This window comes from Carcharhinus amblyrhynchos, chromosome 1 (genome assembly GCF_965287045.1).
Source record: "Carcharhinus amblyrhynchos chromosome 1, sCarAmb.v2.hapA, whole genome shotgun sequence".
Lineage (NCBI taxonomy): Eukaryota > Metazoa > Chordata > Chondrichthyes > Carcharhiniformes > Carcharhinidae > Carcharhinus > Carcharhinus amblyrhynchos.
The window spans coordinates 134818001-134837575 of NC_137324.1; the positions used below are offsets into that span (position 1 = coordinate 134818001).

Here is a 19575-nt window from a genome sequence, read left to right on the forward strand (position 1 = left end):
AGCTGAATGCCACTGGAGAAGTGATATTAGTTGCCCTTAAGATCAAGGCAGCACTTAACTGAACATGACCCAAAGAAAACTAAACAAAGTGAAGGTCAATGCAGACCACTGACATACAGGATGTTGCCTGCAGATATGGAAAACAATTATCCAATCCCCAGAAAATCATTACATGAATTCTTCACTAAAATTTCTTCAACCCAATCATCTACAGTTGCTTCATTATTGATCTCCCACCCAACATAAAATATTGATGATTTCAGTGTGAATTCCTCCAAAATTAACCGACCCTCGTCAAAGTTCCTACATCATTAAGATTTGGAACCCATTCAGATATACTCAATGGAATCCAGAGATTCTATCTTTCTGATTCTGCTTTATAATTTATTTCCCAGTTGCTCACTTGTTTAGCAGAAACAGTTTCTTAGTCCTACCTATGTCATTGATACCAACATGGATCATGACAATTGGATCCTTCCCCTCCTGCTCCAAGTAAGTTATTTTTTGAGTTTTACATTTTTTTTTATTTATTATTCACAAGTAAGGCTTACATTAACACTGCAATTAAGTTACTACGAAATTCCCCTAGTCACCACAATCTGGCACCTGTTCAGGTCAATGCACTTGACCAGCATGTCTTTCCAAACGTGGGAGGATACCAGAGCACCCAAAAGAAAGTTATGTGGGGAACATGCAAACTCCACACTTAACAGTGACCAAAGCTGGGAATCAAATCCGGGTCCCTGGCACTGTGAAGCAGCAGTGCTAACCACTGTGCTACCATGCCATCCCAATTTCTCTCCAGCCTGAGAAGATGTCCTTAACCCTGGCACTGGGCAGGCAACACAGCCTTTAGGGCTCAGACTTTCAGCTGCAGAAGACATTGTATATTTCTCTGACTATATTGTAACACAGTGATTAGCACTGCTGCCTCACAGTGCCAGGAACCTGGGTCTGATCCCTGGCTTATCTGTGTGGAGTTTGCATGTTCTCCCTGTGTCTGCATGGGTTTCCTCCAAGTCTCCGGTTTCCTCCCATAGTCCAAAAGATGTGCTGGTTACCTGCATTAGCCATGCTAAACTGACCCTTCTTTCAGAGGAATTTGGAGAATAAAACTGTCCAGTTACAGGGATAGGGTGGGACTGTTGTCGGTGCAGGTTCGATGGGCCAAAGCTCCTCCTTCTGTACTGTGGGGATTCTATACTACAACTTCATTTTTGCAACTTCACCCACTTGAATGGCCCCTAACCACAACACTATAGTCAGTTTGCTCATCCTCCCTGCCAGTTCCTGCTCTCATCCACACAAGTTGCAAGACTTCAGGATCAAAGTTCTGGAATTCCTTGCCTAATCCAATCATGTCAGCTTTTCAGTAAAACTAAATGAACAAATAATTTTAAAAACATAATAAATATTTAAATAATTATTGAAAAATAAACAAATGTATCAAATAGATGTTAGAACACAAGCATATATAAGAATATAAGACAGAATTTCACCAGAGCAACAGAATCTGCCCACAACATTTCTAACATAAATAGCAACAGGGCCACTTTAACATGCATTGGGCAGAACCAACACATTTTCCTTCTGAAGGGATTGTGTTTCAAGTATAAGTGAATAGAAATTGAATGTTTCATTTTCATCTTCTAGAATTTCCTAGATTCTAGAACAGTCCCTGTGGATTAGAAGAGAGGAAATGTAACTCTGTTATTCAATAGGTGTAGAAAGAAAATAGTGGGCCAGTTAGCCTGACATTGGTAGCTGGGATAATGCATGAATCTGTTGTGAGGGACATGATAAATAGTCACATTGGGCAAAGTCAAAGATTTATGAAGGAAATCACATTTGACAGATCTGTTTTGAATATTTTTTAGTTAAAACTAGCAGGATAGAGAAAGCACAGCAACCAGATGTACTGCATTTGCATTTTTAAAAAAGCATTTGATTGCCATACAAAAAGTTATTACACAAAATTTAGACATATGATTGGGGTTAATATATTAGTGTGGATTGGGGCTTGGTTAATGGATTGAAACAGAGATCATTATTAGGTTGGCAGCTGCAATTTGTGGGATGGTGCAGGGATCAGAACTATTTACAATCGATATCTGTGAATTGGGTAAGTGGAAATTGAGAATTTTGAGATCAGAGTCTCAAAATAAGGATTGTACTGTTTAGGGCCAAGCAGAAATTTCTTCACTCAAAAGCATGTGCACCTTTGGTATTTTCTACCCCAAAGAGCTTTGGATTTTCAGTCATCAAGCATATTCAAGGTCAAGAATGATAGAGTTTTGGATATTCAGAGAATCAAACAATATAGGGATAGTGCAAGTAGGTGAAGTAGAAGATCAGTCATAATCAGATTTCTGATGTTGAGATGAAATGTTAATGTGCTGATGCCATTTGCATGTCAAAAATGCAGCATGGAAAATACTAAATTCATAAGAAATAAATAGCGACAGTGAATCATTTTTATGTCCCAGAAGTAATGCAGAGAGATCCTTGGATGTCTTCAGATAAAATTTCTGTTTTGCTGATTTTATAACAAAAGTTTAAACAAAATCAGGTCCAAACATTGTATTGGTAGATCAAGTGAAACACAAATCAATGAAACACAAGTAAATGACTCAGTGCTATAGACAGGAAGTATGTGGGAGTTGATGATAAACCAAATTGGGTGTTGTAGCAAGTAGTACATACAAATTTAAAAGGATCTTGATCACTTTGATCAGCTTTATGAATGCTGTGGACCTTCAAGTTTCCTCACTGGTTCTCCTACAGCGTTGAATTTTTCATTCATATTCAGAATCTGCATTGCAGGGGCTCCATGATAATTAATTCTGATAGTAGACACAACAAAGCAACACTTTCTGGCAGAAGACCTGTGGTCCATCTGGCCCACCAGTGTTCCCAAAAATATTTTCTAATTGCCTCAATCCAATTTGTTGGCAACAACCTGTTTGTCTACCTCCTTTTTAAAAACCATTAAAGTTTACTGATCCACCATCTACTGTATCATTAACTTATTCTGAATACTGAGCAAATAATGTCATTTAAAATAATATTCTTTGGCATGTCCTGTTGCTATCCTTACTTTGCAAATATGGCCCTTTGTGCAGAAGGAAAGCTGACTTGGAAATGACTTTGTCCAAATCTTTCATACTTGCAAACACTTCTGTCACATCCTTGCCCTATATTCAAAAGGCCCAGCTTTCCTCATGCACAGTTCTCTTCTATTCTAACGCCAACTATGAAGTAAGTAGTCCCTTCCTGCACTGCTTCTTAAAACAATAATTTTGTTAAATTGGGAAAGCAAATTTGCATCACATTTTCCAAATATGGCCCTAATACCAGGCCCAGACAGTTTTAAAATTACCTCTCTGGATTTGTGTTAAACCTTCACTATGCATCCCAGCATTGTTTTCAGGCTGTTTTTCAAACAGCGAACAATGTGCTGATGGTTTCACAAATTTGTCCACTGAAAACATTCTGCTCCAATTCCAAGTAGATTGTCATTTAGTGCATAATCCACATTAATCTTTCGTTCAATTTCATAACCTTACATTTACTTTTATCAAAATGTATTTGTCATTTCTCTGCCCACTGATCAAAGTGATCAAGATCCTTTTAAATCTGTGTGTACCATTTGCTACAACACGTACTTTGGTTTATCATTAAATGCAACACTTCCTGTCTATAACTGAGTCACTTACTTGTGCCTCATCGTTAAACTCACCCATGTTTCACTTGATCTGCCAAGACAATATTTGGAATGAATTTTTATGCAACACTCACACCCACAATTACTGCTCAAATGAGTCATGTTGCTGCTCATCTAAAACATCTGTTTCGAATCCTGTCAGCCAAACACACCCTATAAGCAGCAAAAAAAAAGTTGGGAGACTTCAGGTATTTTTTTAAACAACAGGTACACAATTCTTCATAACTAAATTATAAGAAATGAAGTACTTCAATGATGGTGTGTCGTACATCCCAGCAATTGGCTGATTAAATCAAACTGAAGTTGTTTGTTAAAGGGAAGGTACAGATCTTACTCAACCAGTCCATGTTTGCAAAACCCAAAATAAAACATTTACTGTTAGATGTAATTCCAGAATTGGGCAGCACTTGTTGAACAGTTATGCTCATATCGTGGCTCATTGACACTTGCTAGAAATGACATATATTAATATGCAGGCACCTGTTGTCTGTAACAAAGGAATATATTCAAGACTTGTGCATCTTTTGAATTACCCCGAAGCTTGGAGAGCCAAGAGTTTCCTGCTGCTTTTGCTATGACAAAACCTCAGCAGGGTGGCACAATGGTTAGCACTGCTGCCTCACATTGCCAGGGATTCGGGTTCAATTCCCAGCTTCGGTCACTGGAGTTTGCACATTCTCCCCATGTCTGTGTGGGTTTCTGCCAGGTGTTCCAGTTTCCTCCCACAATCCAAAGATGTGCGGGTTAGGCCATGCTCAATCACCCCTTAGTGTTAAGGAGGTTTAGCTTGGGTAAATACATAGGGTTAAGGGGATAGGGCCTGGGTGGGATTATGGTTGGTGCAGACTCAATGGGCCGAACAGCCCCCTTCTGCACTGTAGGAATTCTATGGATTCAATCAGAGTCCGCTTGCCAATCAGTACCCCTTTATTCCTGTCATTTAAATTGCTGTAATCATTTAAAATTTGGCATTCTTCCATTTGTTCTGATGAATGCAAGGAGAAAAACTGGAGCAACATGACTCTCTTTTAAGTTCTGTACGACCAAGCATCTTTTTAAATTTGTTCAAGGGATGTGGGCATTGTTGGCAGGGCCAGTGTGTATTGTACTTCACTGAATGCCTTTGAGAAGATGGTGGTGAGCTATTTTCTGCAACTTCTGCAGTCCATGTAGTTAGGTAAATCCAAGTTGTTTTTGAGTAGGGAATCCTAGAATCGATTTTGACCCTGTAACAAAAAAGGAACAGTTATCTAATTCCAAGTCAGGATGGTGCGTGATTTGAAGAGGAACCTGCAGATGCACTTGTTACCCATGTTCTTCTAGGAAGTAGAGTTGTGGATTTGGAAGGTGTTACTGAAGAAGTCTAGGCAGTTGCTGCACTGCATCATGTAGATCGTGCACACCATTGTCACAGTACGTGAAAGTTCAAAATGGTGTATTGGGTGCCAATCAAATGGGCTGCTTTTTTCTATATGGTATTGGGTTTCTTGTGTATTTGGTGCTGCTCTCATCCAAACAAATGGACAGTATTCCATCACATTCCTGGGTTGTGTTTTGGAGTGATGGAATGGCTCTCACCACAGAATTACAGCCTCTGACCTGCTCTTTTAAACACAGAATTAATGAGTTTCGTGGGCTTCTGGTCAATGGTGAACATCAAGACTGTTGATAGGGATTGGGATTCAGCAATGTTAATGCCATTGAATGTCGTTAGGTCGTGGCTAGATGATTTTTTGTTGTGGACAGTCATTGCTTTACAAGATGAGAACGTCACTGACGTACGCACATACTAATCAAGAGTAGTTAGGATAGGCCACTCGATCCTGCAAGCCTGCTCCAACATTCAATAAACTCATGGTTGTTTATAACCTTAACTTCATATTCCCATCTACTCCCAATACCTTTCACCCTCCTGCTTACCAAGAACCTATTTAGCTTTGCCTTAAAAACATTCAAAGGCCCTGCATCCTCTACCACCCTTAGAGAAAATAATTCTCCCCACTGTGGTCTCAAATGTGTGTGACTCCTTATTTTTAAACAAGGGCCCCTAGTTCTAGATTCTTCCACAAGAGGAACTATTATTTCCACATCTTCCCTGTCAAACCCCTCAGTATTCTATATGTTTCATTGCCACTTTTCAGCCCAAATCTGTAAGTTGTTCACATCTTATTGCATACAGGCATAGATGGTTTAATTATCTGAGGAGTTATAAATAGATCAAATATTCTCCACCTCAAAGATGATTGCGGAAAATAAAAGTTCACGGTGTAGGGGATAACATATTATCATGATAAACATCAGCTCGCTGGCAGAAAACAGTGTGTGTATAAATCGGATTGGCGGGATGAGTGGAGTCCGACGGGAGTCTGTGCCTCAATGTTTTACAATTTACATTAATGACTTAGATGAAGGGAACGATGGCATGGTAAATTTACAGACAATACAAAGATTGGTAGGGAATATATATTTAAGGAAGACATAAGAAGTTTGCTGAGGGATACAGACAGGTTGAGCGAGCAAAAGTCTGTCAGATCAGGATAATGTGGAAAAAAGTGAAATTGTTCACTTTGACAAGAAGAATAAAAAAGGCGTTATTTAAACAGAATGACTGCAAAATTTTGAGGTACAGAGGGATTAAGCTGTTTCAGTGCAGGAATCACAAAAAGTTAGTATGTAGGTACAGCACATAATCAAGATGGCTAATTAATAAAAGCTCTCTTTCGTTACAAGAAGAATCGAACATAAAAGTAAGGATGTTATGCTTCAATTATTATATAGGGCGTTACTGAGGCCACATCTCGAATACTGTGGCATTTTTGGTCTCTATTTTGGGAAGGATGTAAATGCTTTGAAGCAGAGGTTTACTTGATTGATCCCTGGAATGAGCCTTTGTTTTACGTGTAAAGGTCGAACAGGCTGGGCTTGTTTCCACTAGAGTTTGAAGTACAGAAGATCCTGAATAGTCTTGGCAAAGTGGAATGGGCGTTTCCTTGTGGGAATGGAACTAGGGGGCATAGTTTTAAAATTAGGGGTTACCCTTGTAGGACAGAGAGGAAGAATTTTTTACTTTTCTCTCAGTTGTATGACTTTGAAGAGCTCTGCCTCAGAAGGCAGTGGAAATGAGGTGGGGGGATGGGCTTAAGGTATAGAAGCAGCATTAAATCATATGGCCCATTGAGCTTGCTCTATAATTCGATACAATCATGGCTGATCATAGACTTCAGTTCTATTTTCCTGCCTATTCCCCATATCCTTCAATTTCTTGAGACACCAAAAAATTGGCTACCGCATGTATTCAATAATGGAGCATTCACAATATATGGGTCAGAGAATCCCAAAGATAACAACTCTTTGAATCAACTAATTTGTCCTCATCTCAGTCCTAAATAATCGGTCCCTTCCTCTGACACTGTGGCTCCACTCCATGTTTTAGATTCGCCGACTAACGGAAATATTTCTTAGCCTCTCATTCTTCTGAACTCCAGAGAAATACAAGCCCAATTTACTCAGCATAGAACAAACCCCCCACATCCTAGGTACCAATGTAGTGAACTTTCGTGATGCTGCCTCCCATGTAAAGATATCCTTTCCTAAAAATGGAGGTCAAAATTGCACACGCTACTCCAGATGCAGTCTCACCAAAACCCTGCACAACCGTAGCAAGACTTATTTCTCCTTGTACTCCAACCCCATAGAAGTAAAGGCCATCTGCCATCCTTTTGTCGACTCACTTAACCTGTGTATATCTCTTTGCAGCTTCTCTGTGACCACTCCACAGCTTACATTTTCATCTAGCTTGGTGTCAACAGAAGACTTTGACTTAGATGAAGAGACAGAGAGTAATGTAGATTGTAAACAGCTGAGACCCCAGCACTGATCCTTGTGGAACTCCCACCGTTCACTGTCTGTGATTTGAAAAAAAACCTTATTTGTGGCTACTCTGTTTTTGATCATTTAATTAATCTTCTATCCATACTAATATATAACCCCCCAATTCCATGAGCCCTTGGGACAATTTTCCAGTCCTGCCTGCCACAGGAATTATTGTGGGCGAGGTGGAAAATTTCACGGACCATATAAAGATCCATTGGCCACAGGGTGTGGGATCAGAAAATCCCACTCCTAAATTCTAATCTTGCCCATTAAACACTTGTGAGACACCTTATTCAATGCCTTTGGAAATCCAAATATAGAACATAGAACATTACAGCGCAGAACAGGCCCTTTGGCCCACGATGTTGCGCCGACCAATTAAAAAGCCAATGACCCTCTAACCTAAACCAATCCCTTTCCATCCATAAACCTATCCACGGATCTCTTAAACACCCCCAAACTAGGCGCATTTACAACTGCAGCAGGCAGGGCATTCCAATCCCTCACCACCCTCTGGGTAAAGAACCTACCCCTGACATCCGTCCTATAACTACCACCCCTTAATTTAAAGCTATGCCCCCTCGTGCTAGCTTTCTCCATCCGAGGAAAAAGGCTATCACTGTCCACCCTATCTAAACCTCTAATCATCTTATATGTTTCAATAAGGTCCCCTCTTAGCCGCCTTCTTTCTAACGAGAACAACCTCAAATCCCTCAGTCTCTCCTCATAGGACCTCCCCTCCATACCAGGCAACATCCTGGTAAACCTCCTCTGCACCCTCTCCAATGCCTCCACATCCTTCCTATAATGTGGGGACCAGAACTGCACACAATACTCCAAGCGCGGCCGCACCAGAGTTTTGTACAGTTGCAACATGACGCTGCGGCTCCTAAATTCAATCCCCCTACCAATAAACGCCAAGACACCGTATGCCTTCCTAACAACCTTATCTACTTGATTCCCAACTTTCAGGGATCTTTGTACACATACACCTGTATCCCTCTGTTCATCAACACTATTCAGAGTCCTACCGTTAGCCCTATACTCTACACATCTGTTATTCCTGCCAAAGTGAATTACCTCACACTTTTCCGCGTTAAACTCCATCCGCCACCTCTCGGCCCAGCTCTGCGACTTGTCCAAGTCTCTCTGTAAACTATGACATCGCTCCTCACTATCTACCACACCTCCGACGTTGGTGTCATCAGCAAATTTACTAATCCACCCAACTTTACCCTCATCCAGATCATTTATAAAAATTACAAACAGCAGTGGCCCCAAAACAGATCCCTGAGGCACACCACTTGTAACCGAACTCTATGACGAATACTTACCATCAACCACCACCCTCTGTCTCTTATCTGCTAGCCAATTCCTGATTCAATTAACTAAATCACCCTCAATCCCATACATCTGCATTTTCTACAGAAGCCTTCCATGGTGAACCTTATCAAACGCCTTACTAAAGTCCATATATACCACGTCGACTGCCTTACCCCCATCCACCTCTTTGGTCACTTTCTCAAAAAACTCAATAAGGTTAGTAAGGCACGACCTACCCTCCACAAGACCATGCTGACTATCTCCAATCAATTCATCACTCTCTAAATAACTATAAATCCTATCCCTAATAATTTTTTCTAAAACCTTGCCCACAACAGAAATAAGACTCACCGGTCTATAATTCCCGGGGAAGTCTCTGTTCCCCTTCTTAAACAATGGGACAACATTCGCTATCCTCCAATCTTCTGGCACTATACCTGTGACCAACGACGACCTGAAGATCAGAGCCAGAGGCTCTGCAATCGCCTCTCTTGCCTCCCAGAGAATCCCAGGATAAACCCCGTCCGGCCCAGGGGACTTATCTATTTTCAAACCCTCAAGAATATCTAGCACATCCTCCTTATCAACTGCAATACTATCCAGTTTACAACCCTGTAACCCAGTGTTCTCCACAGCTACATTTATGTCTCCCTGCGTGAATACTGAAGAGAAATACTGGTTCAATGGCTCTCCAATCTCTTCCGGTTCCACACATAACTTCCCTCTGCTGTCTCTAACTGGCCCTAATCTTGCCCTAACCAATCTTCTGTTCTTAACATATCTATAGAACGCCTTAGGATTCTCCTTAATCCTATCAGCCAAAGTCTTCTCATGTCCTCTTTTCACCCTTCTTAACTCACTGTTTAACTCCCTCCTAGCCAATCTAAAGCTTTCCAGTGCACTACCTGAGCCCTCAAGTCTCATCCTGACATAAGCCTCCTTTTTCCTTTTAACCAGCGAATCAACTTTTATAGTGCACCACGGTTCCCTAGTTCGACCATTTCCTCCTTGCCTGACAGGGACATACATATCAAGGACTCGCAGTTGCTGCTCCTTGAAAAAACTCCACATTTCGGACGTTCCCAGACCCTGTAGTCTCCTAGTCCAACCTATGCTTCCTAATTCTCTCCTAATAGCCTCATAATTACCCTTCCCCCAGCTAAAACTACTGACCCGAGGTTCATGCCTATCCCTTTCCATCACTAAGGTGAACGTAACCGAATTGTGGTCACGATCACCAAAATGCACACCAACTTCCAAGTCTAACACCTAGTCTGGCTCATTTCCCAGCACCAAATCCAATATAGCCTCACCTCTAGTTGGCTTATCTACATACTGAGTCAAAAAACCTTCCTGCACGCTTTGTGCAAAAACTGACCCCTCTAATGAGCTAAAGCTATAGCTATTCCAATCAATATTAGTAAAGTTAAAGTTCCCCATAACAATTACCCTATTACCTTCACTCCTAACCAGGATCATCTCCGCAATCCTTTCCTCAACCTCTCTAGAACTTTTAGGAAATATAGTACATCTATTGTTTCCCCTTTATTTACCATCCTAGTTATACCCTCAAAAAACTTGTCATACAAAACTTCCTTTTAGTAACACCATGTTGACTTGTTCTAATCATACTGTGCTAAGTGCACCGTTCCCTATTTTTTCTCTCTCTCTACTTTCTTGAAAAGTGGTGTAACATTTCTTTTCTTCCAATCTAGTGGGATCATTCCCAAATCTAAGGAATTTTGGAAATTCAGTTATCATAACAATCTTATATCATGTCACAAAATAAAAGCAAGTTACTGCAGATGCTGGAATCTGAAACCAAAAAGGGGTCTGATTTTGTATCATGTCATAACAAGCTTGTGACAGCATTAACTGTTCATGAAATGTGTCAGGTGAGTGTATCAAATTGCTGGTCAGAGCTTCAAATGATTCTTCCAAAGATAACTCAAACTTAATCATCTGAGTAGCTCAGACATAAAATACCCAGAAATGCTGGGTTAGCTAGTCTTGGTCAGAGCTGCAAAGAGGACACATTGCAAAGAGTTTTAGCATTTTTTGGACATTTCAATTAGCACCACTGGACTAATGCGGGGAAAAGAAAAATCAGCCAGGCATCCAGCTCCTGAATGCAATCCAGCAGACTCTGTTGATCGTCCACATGTGATGACAAGACTGAGTTCAGTACTTATGTCCTACACAGATGAAAAATCAAATGACCCACATTATAATAAGATCAAATCAAAAAGTGGATGGAGTACTAAATGCAAAGCACCTGTGCAATAATGGTCCAGCAAGGAGTCAATAATTTCATGGAGTGGAGCAAAACAAATTCTGAAGAAATTACATCATAGTAAATTAACTGCGCTTCATCAATCCATCCCAACTCTAAACGCCATTCTCAACATTTCCTGCTCATGTCTAATACAATATTGCATTCGAATGGAATATGCCAGTGCAGTCTTCTGATACCTGAAAAACAGTGTTTGAAGATAGAGACCTCAAATCCAGCATCAAGCTCGTGGTCTACTGAGCAGCCACAGTACCTGTCCTTCTGTATGAATCAGAGACATGGCCAATGTATAGCAGACACCTCAAATCCCTGAAGAGATATCACCAACACTGCTTCCGCAAAATCCTACAAATCCACTTACAGGATAGGCATACCAACAACCGCATTCACTCCCAGGCCAATATCCCCACTAGTCATCCTCACCCAGCTGCGATGGGTGGGCCACATTGCCCACATGCCTGACACACAACTCCTGAAACAGTGCTCTACTGAGCTCAGCACTGGCAAGTGATTACTAGGAGGGCAGAGGAAACACTACAAGTGCACTCCCTAAATAAGTGCAACATCCCCATCAACATGCACAAATTACTTTCCCTAGAACACACAAACTGGAGCATTCGCAAAGGTGCAATCCATCTCAAGCGCCACTGGGTGGAGAATTTGAAGGCCAAGCGTAAACAGTGGAAAGAAAGTGCAGAATCCAGAACATCCCACCCATCTCAAACACCACCTGCCAAACCAATGGGAGAGTCTGCAACTCCAGGATTAATCTATTCAGCCACCGCAGAACCTACCTCCTCAGAATGCAAGCAAGTCATCCTCGACCCCGGAAGACTGCCAAAGAAGGAATACGTTACTCATCATGGATTTTATCATTTGCACCAGAGCACCACAATGTCAGGGATGTCTGTTGGCTCTTCATGCCCAATGTTACTTTAGTGGTGAAAGGAGATTTGAATTTTAAAAATCCAAAGTCCTGTGCAAACTTTCACAAAGCAATCAACTGCAATTATCAGACCACCAGATTTTGATTTTATTTGTGCTAATTCTAGGATTCACTACCATTTCTTAAATGACAAAAAAACTCTCAAGACTCCCAAGGTCTCCTACAGCTATATGTCTTCCACACTTTGGAAGAACTCATGTTTAAATCCAAGGAACCCACAAGAAATGTGCTTACAAACACTCAGACTGGTCTGGATCAGGGCCTGGACCTTTGTGTCGGAGCCACTGCATCCATACCTCACAAACCTGATAAAATCAGCACTGTTCATCCTGCACACAACAAAACGTCATTTTTAAATGCAAAGTAACATGCATCATTCCGAGGCAAAATATTCTTTTACCATTTTAATTTAAATCTAGCCAGAATAATATGTGGGAGGACAAAGTGCAGTTCAGGTCTCCTAATAAATCTACAGTGCAATGTTTCAACCAGAAAAGAACTTTGCCCAGATCATTAAACACCACCATGGTGCAGACCTGAAACTAATTGTTTTGATGAGTCACCTAACAAAGTTTCAATTTCATATAAAGTCCAAGCCACTTATTTATTTACCCCACTCTCAGAATTTGGTCATTGATTCTATCAATGATTTTATGTCATAATTAGTAATATACAAAACTTTCAAAATTTCAACAATTACTTAACTTCAGAAAAGGTCAATTTTTTAAAATAATATTTGAAATATAAGAACGTTAGAGGTTTCTTCCCCCATGTCCCTTTACACCAAGAAAGGAATGTAGGGGTGGGGGGGCTAGTGACTGAATGGCTCACAAAGCGTTTACAAATCAATTTCTCAGAAAACAATATTGGGCTCTCATATTTTAGGCTTTAGTGTATATTAATTTTACATTCAAAGGAGCATAATCAATTAAAAATTGATACCAAATTAAAGGTGTTAGGAATAATGTTTAAAAGTGTAATTATAGAGATGTGTGTGAAAAAGGGTCTTAAAAGGATGAAAAGAGGATGCACAAAGTACTTCACATGACAACAGGGATGGTTCTGTCAGAATAAGATGCATAGTTTAGGAAAACCATTCAATCCACCTAACTGGCCCTAAAGTACGTTTGCATACAGTAGTCTCCTAACAAGAACTTTTGCCTGAAACTTTAACTGAAAGTTTATTCCAGCTATCAGTCACTGCCTGTAAGAACTTCCAGATCGTGTTAAATTGTCCTTTACCTATACTTTGTTTGACTGAAACTGTAATTAGTTGCATTTATATCATGCCTTTAAAATAAGATATCATCTGTTTTGCAGGGACTGAGAAACACCACACAGGAACTTAGAGAAAAAAAATAACTTTCAGGGGAACATAGGTATATTTAAAGAGTTGGTTAGGAAGGTGGGGAGCGATAACAATGGTAAAGTTCAGGAAGAATCCCAGAGTACAGAGTGTGGTAGCAGAATTACACCCTTTTTGTGTTAGGGTTAGTGTGTCATACACATCTATCAGGAATGAAGTCTGTCTCTCCTTCTTCCTAGGCTACAATGTCCCAGTTTTTCCACTCTTTCCTCATAACGCAAAACTTATCTCAAAATATCTTGGAGACGTCTCATGGCCGTGAAAAGCGCCATACAACTACTTTGTTTTTAGATACGAGTGCACACAGTACTTACAGTACAGGCTGCCAAGTGCACTGTACAACTTCAGCAAGACATCCTGAAATCCCTAACAGTGCAAGTATTTCCAGTGGATGGGAAACACAATCTGCAATCAGAATAAGCAGCAACCAGAAAGCTGATAGGAAAGGGAATAAACGAACACATTCCACACTACCTGCTTCAGAATATTTACAAGATCTAATAATAACGTCATTTGAAATGAAGCAGTCTTAAATCAACTGACAACGATGGGCGTTTAAATCAGAAGTCAGTGGGGGTGGGGGCTTCATTCAATGTAAACTTTCAGTAACTCAGAGCAGCACTACTGTACAGCCAGGCCCGGCCTCCTGGCCAGGATCAGTGACACAGCCCACCCTCAAACCCAGCCCAGCCTCCCTCACTCACCATCGGTGGCTGCAACAAGCGCTTTCCCATCCTTCAGCAACTCTTTAATGAACTTGTTGGTCTTTTCCAACTCGGCTTCGTGCGCTCTTAACCTTTCCCGAAAGTGAGGTCTCTCTAGGTAACAGTCGCTGAACTCTAGAGGCTGCAGTCCCATTATTTCCCGCCTTGAAGTCCTCTCAGAAACAGCGGTGACCGGGGGCGGGCGGGGAGAGAGTCAGGAAAATTCACCACACCGGGAAAAATATCCCGCAAAAAAAAAACAGGGAATTGCGCCAGAAACACAAGCAACTCCTCGTTGGAGGTGTATGAGAGGGAGGACAAGGAGACGAAAGGAAATGGGAAACAGAAAGGAACAAGATTCCGCAACGAAGTATCAGGCGATAGTTGCAATGTGTTTGCCGGGAGGTTGTCTCCCTCACTGAGCAGAGAGGGAGGGCGGAGCACTCATTCCATGGGAAGAGTCTCTGACAGACCCTCCCTACTGCCTCAGGAGAAGTGGCGCTTATTGTGCAACCCGTCCACCACCTCCCAGTCGGCAGAAAGGAACGACACCCTGAAAACTTGTTCATTCAGATACTGCGGCTCTCGCTGAGGATGAGAAACCAAATAGTGCCTCCGTAGTTCACCAAAACTGTCGGAGTTGTTGCTTTATTGGCGACCCCTTGACGATAAAACTTGCCTAAAGGTACTAAGAGATGAATATTGAACAAAATGCTCGTGTAAATGGACGTGAGAATAAAGAAAGGAATTGAACCGAAACCATGATCCAAAGCAACGTGTTTGAGAAAAATAAATTACACCACAAAGAGGTGTTGGTAATTCCCCCTAATCAGTTGGTAAACATGCTGTTTAGTGTGGGAGTTAACCAGAGAATGTTAGATTGGAGCCACGCTTGATTCAGTTGATTCCGGCTCAGAGGCAGTGTGCTCTGGCAGTTCATTTAACTTCTGGAACCTTCCTGCTTTCATATATGTCTACCGTCCTTAGAACAAAAACAGAAAATGCTGCAAAAGGTACCCAGATCTGTGAGGAGAACACATTTACACTTTGTGTAAAGCTTCTTCACGTGAAAGGCGCACTTACAAGTTTTTTTGCTGAGTTCAATGAAAAGTTTGTATCTGAATAGAAACGTGTCTGTTCTCTCCACAAATGCTGGCTGACTTATTCTTCCAGCATTTTTCTTAGATTTTTAGTATCTGCAATGATTTTATTTGGCATTGATTGAAAGTATTCATATGTAAAGATGAGCAAAAAAGACTTAGTTTTGGTTGTAATGGCCCCTATAGTCAATTAGGCTGTATCACAAAGTATGGCCACCTTGGCAAGGTATTGGGAGGCCAACTGAAGCATGTGAAATCTTGAGTTATTGCCTTCAGGAAGGTGGATGGTGAATAAGTAGGTAAATTGGGGGGAGAGGGCAAAAAACTATGAGACATTTATGTAACCCCCAAGGTAAATTATGTGGGATTCTATTCTCAGTGGGAAACCTCAGTCAAGACAAATGTGCACGGGAAGCCATAAAATTGACCTTTAATGTTAGGCATATTAAGATAGTATAGTTTCATCTGTATTCAGTATTATAAACTGTCAAGAAATTGGTGCAGTTAGAATTAAATTGAGTTTTCACACATAAATTTAAGTACAGAAGTTGGAAAAAATCAAGAATGCCAACTGGACTGAAGATCCAGGTTAAGGAATTGAAATGTTGTCGCAGTTGACAAATACCAAGCAAGACCTGTTGTATGACAAAATAGATGCAGATGAAGAATGTCATTGAGGCCATCCTAACTCATTCATTCAAACCTACTGAAACTCACTTCCCCCTAATCATTACTGTATCTTAATTAGCCAGTTTGATTCACTCCATGCAATATCAAGAAATGGTTAAAGATGCTGGATGCTGCAAAGGCAATGGGCCTCAATAACTCCTACAATTCTAGCAATTGTATTGAAGTCTTGTGCTCCAGAACTAGTTCTGTTCATAGCTAAGCTGTTTCAGTACAGCTACAACACTGGCATCTTCTCAGCAATATAAAAGCTGCCCAGGTGCATCCTGCCTACAAAATGCAGGACAAATCCAGCAGGGTCAATTACTGCCTCTACAGTCTACCTAGATCATCAGCAAACTGGTGGAAAACGCCATTGATAGTACTATCGAGTTGCACTTACTCAGCAATAACCTACTCACCGAAACTCATTTTGGTTTTGGCCTTGGAGGGAGTGCAGAGGAGGTTTACTAGGCTGATACCGGAGTTGAGGGGGTTGAGCTATGAGGAGAGGCTGAATAAACTAGGCTTGTACTCGTTGGAGTTTAGAAGAATGAGGGGAGATCTCATTGAGACGTATAAGATGATGAATGGGATGGATAGGATAGAGGTGGAAAGACTCTTCCCGCTCAAAAAAGACAGTAGGACTAGGGGGCACAGCCTCAAGATAAAGGGGGGGCAGTTCAGAACGGAGTTGAGGAGGAACTTCTTCACTCAAAGGGTGGTGAATCTCTGGAATTCTCTGCCCGTTGAAGTGGTGGAGGCTGCCTCGCTAAATATTTTTAAGAAGCGGGTTGATGGGTTTTTGATAAGAGAGGGGATTAAGGGTTATGGGGAGAGGGCGGGAAAGTGGAACTGAGCCACGACAGATCAGCCATGATCTTATTGAATGGCGGGGCAGGCTCGAAGGGCCAGATGGCCTACTCCTGCTCCTATTTCTTATGTTCTTATGTTCTTATGTTCTGCCAGAACCACAAAGCTCCTGACCTCATTACATTCTTAGTCCAAACATGGACAAAAGACTTGGACTGAAGGAGTGAGATGAGAATGGCTGCCCTTGATAGCAAGACAGCCTTTGACCGAGTGTGACATCACGAAGCCCTAGCAAAATTGAAGTAAATGAGAATCGAGTAAACTCTGCATTGGTAGAAGCCATACTTAGCAAGGCTAGGCAAGGAAGATGGCTTTGGTTGTTAGAGATCAATCATCTCAGTCCCGCAATATCACTGCAGGTGTTCTTCATTCTATGTCTATCTTCAGCTGCTTCATCAATTACTTTCTCTCCATCATAAAGTCAGAAGTGAGGATGCCAGCAGGTGATTGCACACTGTTCAGCAGTATTCATGACTCCTCAGACACTGAAGCAATCCATACCCTATGCAACAAAGTGTGGGCAGCATTCAGGCTTGGGCTGATAAGTGGCAAGTAACATTTGTGCCACACAAGTGCCAAACGATGGCCAACTCCTAACAAGAGGGAATCCAATCATTGCCCTTGACATTCAATAGCATTATCATTGGTGAATTTCCATTATCAATGTTCTGTGGACGGCCATTGACCGGAAACTGAATTGGGTATCCATATAAATACTGCAGAAACAAGAGCAAGTCAGAGGCTGAGAATTCAGCAAAGACTAACTCACCTCCTGACTGCCCAAAGCCTGTCTACCATCTACAAGGCACAAGTCAAGACTGCAATGGAATACTCTCTACTTGCCTGGATGAATGCAATTCTATTAACACTCAAGAAGCTCAATACTATAAATAGCAACACAGTTTGCTTGATTGGCACTACAGCCACCTTCAAAATCCATTCCCTCAACCGTTGATGCACAGTTGCAGCTGAGAGTATCATCTGCAAGACACACTACAGCAACTCATCAAGGCTCCTTCGACAGCACCTTCCAAACCCGCTACCAGAAAGACAAGGACACCATTGAGTGTCTGAAGTGAGCTGCCAGAGGCAGTAGTAGAGGCAAGTACAATGTTGTCTTTTAAAAAGAATTTAGACAGTTACATGGATGAGATGGGTATAGAAGAATATGGGCCAAATGCAGGCAATTGAGACTAGTTAAGTGGTAAAAACTGGGTGGCATGGACAAGTTGGGCCAAAGAGCCTGTTTCCATGCTGTAAACCTCTATGACAGCAGACACATGAGAACACCACCATCTGCAAGTTCCCCTCCAAGCCACACTATCCTGGCTTGGAACTATATTGCTTTCCTTTACTGTCAATGGGTCAAAATCCTAGAACTCCCTCCCTAACAGCATTGTGGATGTTAGTACACCACAAGGACTTCAGCGGTTCAGGACAGTGAACCACTACCACCTTCTCAAGGGCAATTAGGAATTGGCAATAAATGTTGGCCTAACCAGTGACACCCACGCTCAGTGAAACAATTTTTTTTAAATGACTTCACTACCCTTCTTAGGTGTGAGCTCTACATGTACAATACTTTTGATTGAAAAATGACTTTGGTCTTAAATTTGCACTTTGTTGGTTTGAACTTTTGCCCCTTTGCCTATTTTATCATTTACATTTCAGTGATGTTCTGGAATTATCTATGCTGTATGTTATATATAAAACAACTGCTTTTAGTCTGTTGATGCAGTCGGCAACTGGTACTCGAGGGTCAGAATCGCTTACGGTGATTACTCCAAGGCAAGCAGAGTTTTCTGAATGAGGTCTTGGCTGCCTTCCATTTCCCAAGCTGTATCTATTGGGACTAATGGATGCTGTTGGCATAGCCATCTTACTTCTGGTCACAAATCAGTTGTGTTTTGAAGTAGTCAAGATGGTGGATGGAGAATAATATAGGAAGTAAGAGGTCACGCTTTAGTTGTAAGAATAGAAAAACAGAATTTTTTTTTAAAAAGCATGAAACTTGTAAATGTTGATCTTGGTATACTCTTACCAGTAACAAAAGTGGTAAGCATGCAAGTATAGAAAGCAATTAGAAAGATAAATAGCATGTTGACCTTTATTGAAAGGGGAATAGAGTACAAGAATAAAGAAGCCTTACTGCAATTATGTTGATAAGACCATACCTGGACTATTGTATGTGCAGTTTTGATCTCTATCTAAGAAAGGATATAATTACAATGAAGGCAGTAAAGCAAAGGCTCATTAGTTTGGTGTTTGGTATGAGAGAGTTGTTCTATGTTGAGAGACTGAGTAAATAGGGTTATTTGCTCTGAAGTTTAGAAGGAGAGGAGATTGCATTGAAACATATACAATTCTGAAATGGCTTAATAAGGTTGACACTGCACAGTTGTTTCTCCTGGCTGTGGAATCTAAAGGGGTACAGTCTGAAGATAAGAGGATGATCATGAGGTGAGGAGAAATTTCTTCACTGAGAGGTTGTGAATCTTTGTAATTCTCGATCCCAGAGGTCATGAATGCTCCATCATTGAATATATTTAAGACTGAAATTTTTGGTCTCTCAGGGAATCAAAGGACATGGAAAGTGGTTGGGAAATTGGAGTTGAAGATCAGCCATGATCATACTGAATGGTGGAGCAGGCTTGACAGGCTATATGCTCTACTCCTGCCCCGATTTCTTATGTTCTTAATCCCGTCC

At 41.2% G+C, this 19575-nt stretch overlaps 1 protein-coding gene across 3 annotated transcripts in view; it reads right to left on the reverse strand.

The window, feature by feature from the left end:
• The window catches only part of arhgap10 (Rho GTPase activating protein 10), a 188594-nt gene extending 173912 nt beyond the window's left edge, over nt 1–14682 (reverse strand). Inside the window, exon 1 of one of the 3 annotated variants that reach the window (XM_080193094.1) lies at nt 14230–14676. In XM_080193094.1, the coding sequence (XP_080049220.1) occupies nt 14230–14383 (154 nt within the window). In that variant the 5' untranslated portion in view covers nt 14384–14676. Of the gene's footprint in view, nt 1–14229 lie in introns of all 3 variants that reach the window. The other 2 variants (XM_080193101.1, XM_080193105.1) reach the window with 2 other exon arrangements.
• Between the last annotated feature and the right edge of the window lie 4893 nt (nt 14683–19575).